The 515-nt window shown below is 40.5% G+C and overlaps 1 protein-coding gene across 1 annotated transcript in view; it reads left to right on the top strand.

Annotated features, from left to right (window-relative positions):
• Window positions 1–515, top strand: part of CENPI (centromere protein I) — a gene marked incomplete at its 3' end in the record, with an annotated part of 51,866 nt that overhangs the window by 48,848 nt on the left and 2,503 nt on the right. The window contains exon 17 of the mRNA XM_077745303.1: window positions 8–68. Coding sequence (XP_077601429.1) covers window positions 8–68 — 61 coding nt within the window. The remainder of the gene's footprint in view (window positions 1–7; window positions 69–515) is intronic.

Here is a 515-nt window from a genome sequence, read left to right as displayed (position 1 = left end):
CTCTTCTTTCCTGCTCTCCTCAGCCTAGATTCCAGTATCTTGAACCAGCTATGTTATATCATGCACAGGTACAAAACATTTTTACTGTTTTATAAATTAACACATCATACTTCTATCTTTGTTTTTCAACTATACAATAAATTATAATTTATATACTATACTATATTGTATATGATAAAATATTACATACAATAAAACTATTTTTATTTTCTGCCAGAACCTGTGGAAATAGGAAACATGTCTTTCTTTTGGTAACGACCCTCCANGAGAGAGGGACAGAGTGCGAGTGGGGGAGGGTCAGAGAGAGAGACGCACACACACACAGAATCCGAAGCAGGATTCAGGCTCTGAGCTGTCAGCACAGAGCCTGACGCGGGGCTCGAACCCATGAACCACGAGATCATGACCTGAACCAAAGTGGGACGTCCAACCAACTGAGCCACCCAGCCGCCCTTAACTGTGTTTTTGAAATGTCACCATGGGGGATATGGTTTTTAAAAATTCATAGTTAATGG

The sequence above is a fragment of the Crocuta crocuta genome, unplaced genomic scaffold (assembly GCF_008692635.1).
Source record: "Crocuta crocuta isolate KB4526 unplaced genomic scaffold, BGI_CrCroc_1.0 scaffold588, whole genome shotgun sequence".
Taxonomy (NCBI): Eukaryota; Metazoa; Chordata; class Mammalia; order Carnivora; family Hyaenidae; genus Crocuta; species Crocuta crocuta.
The sequence above is the reverse complement of the archived record's forward strand: the minus strand, read 5'-3'. Positions and strand labels throughout refer to the sequence as shown.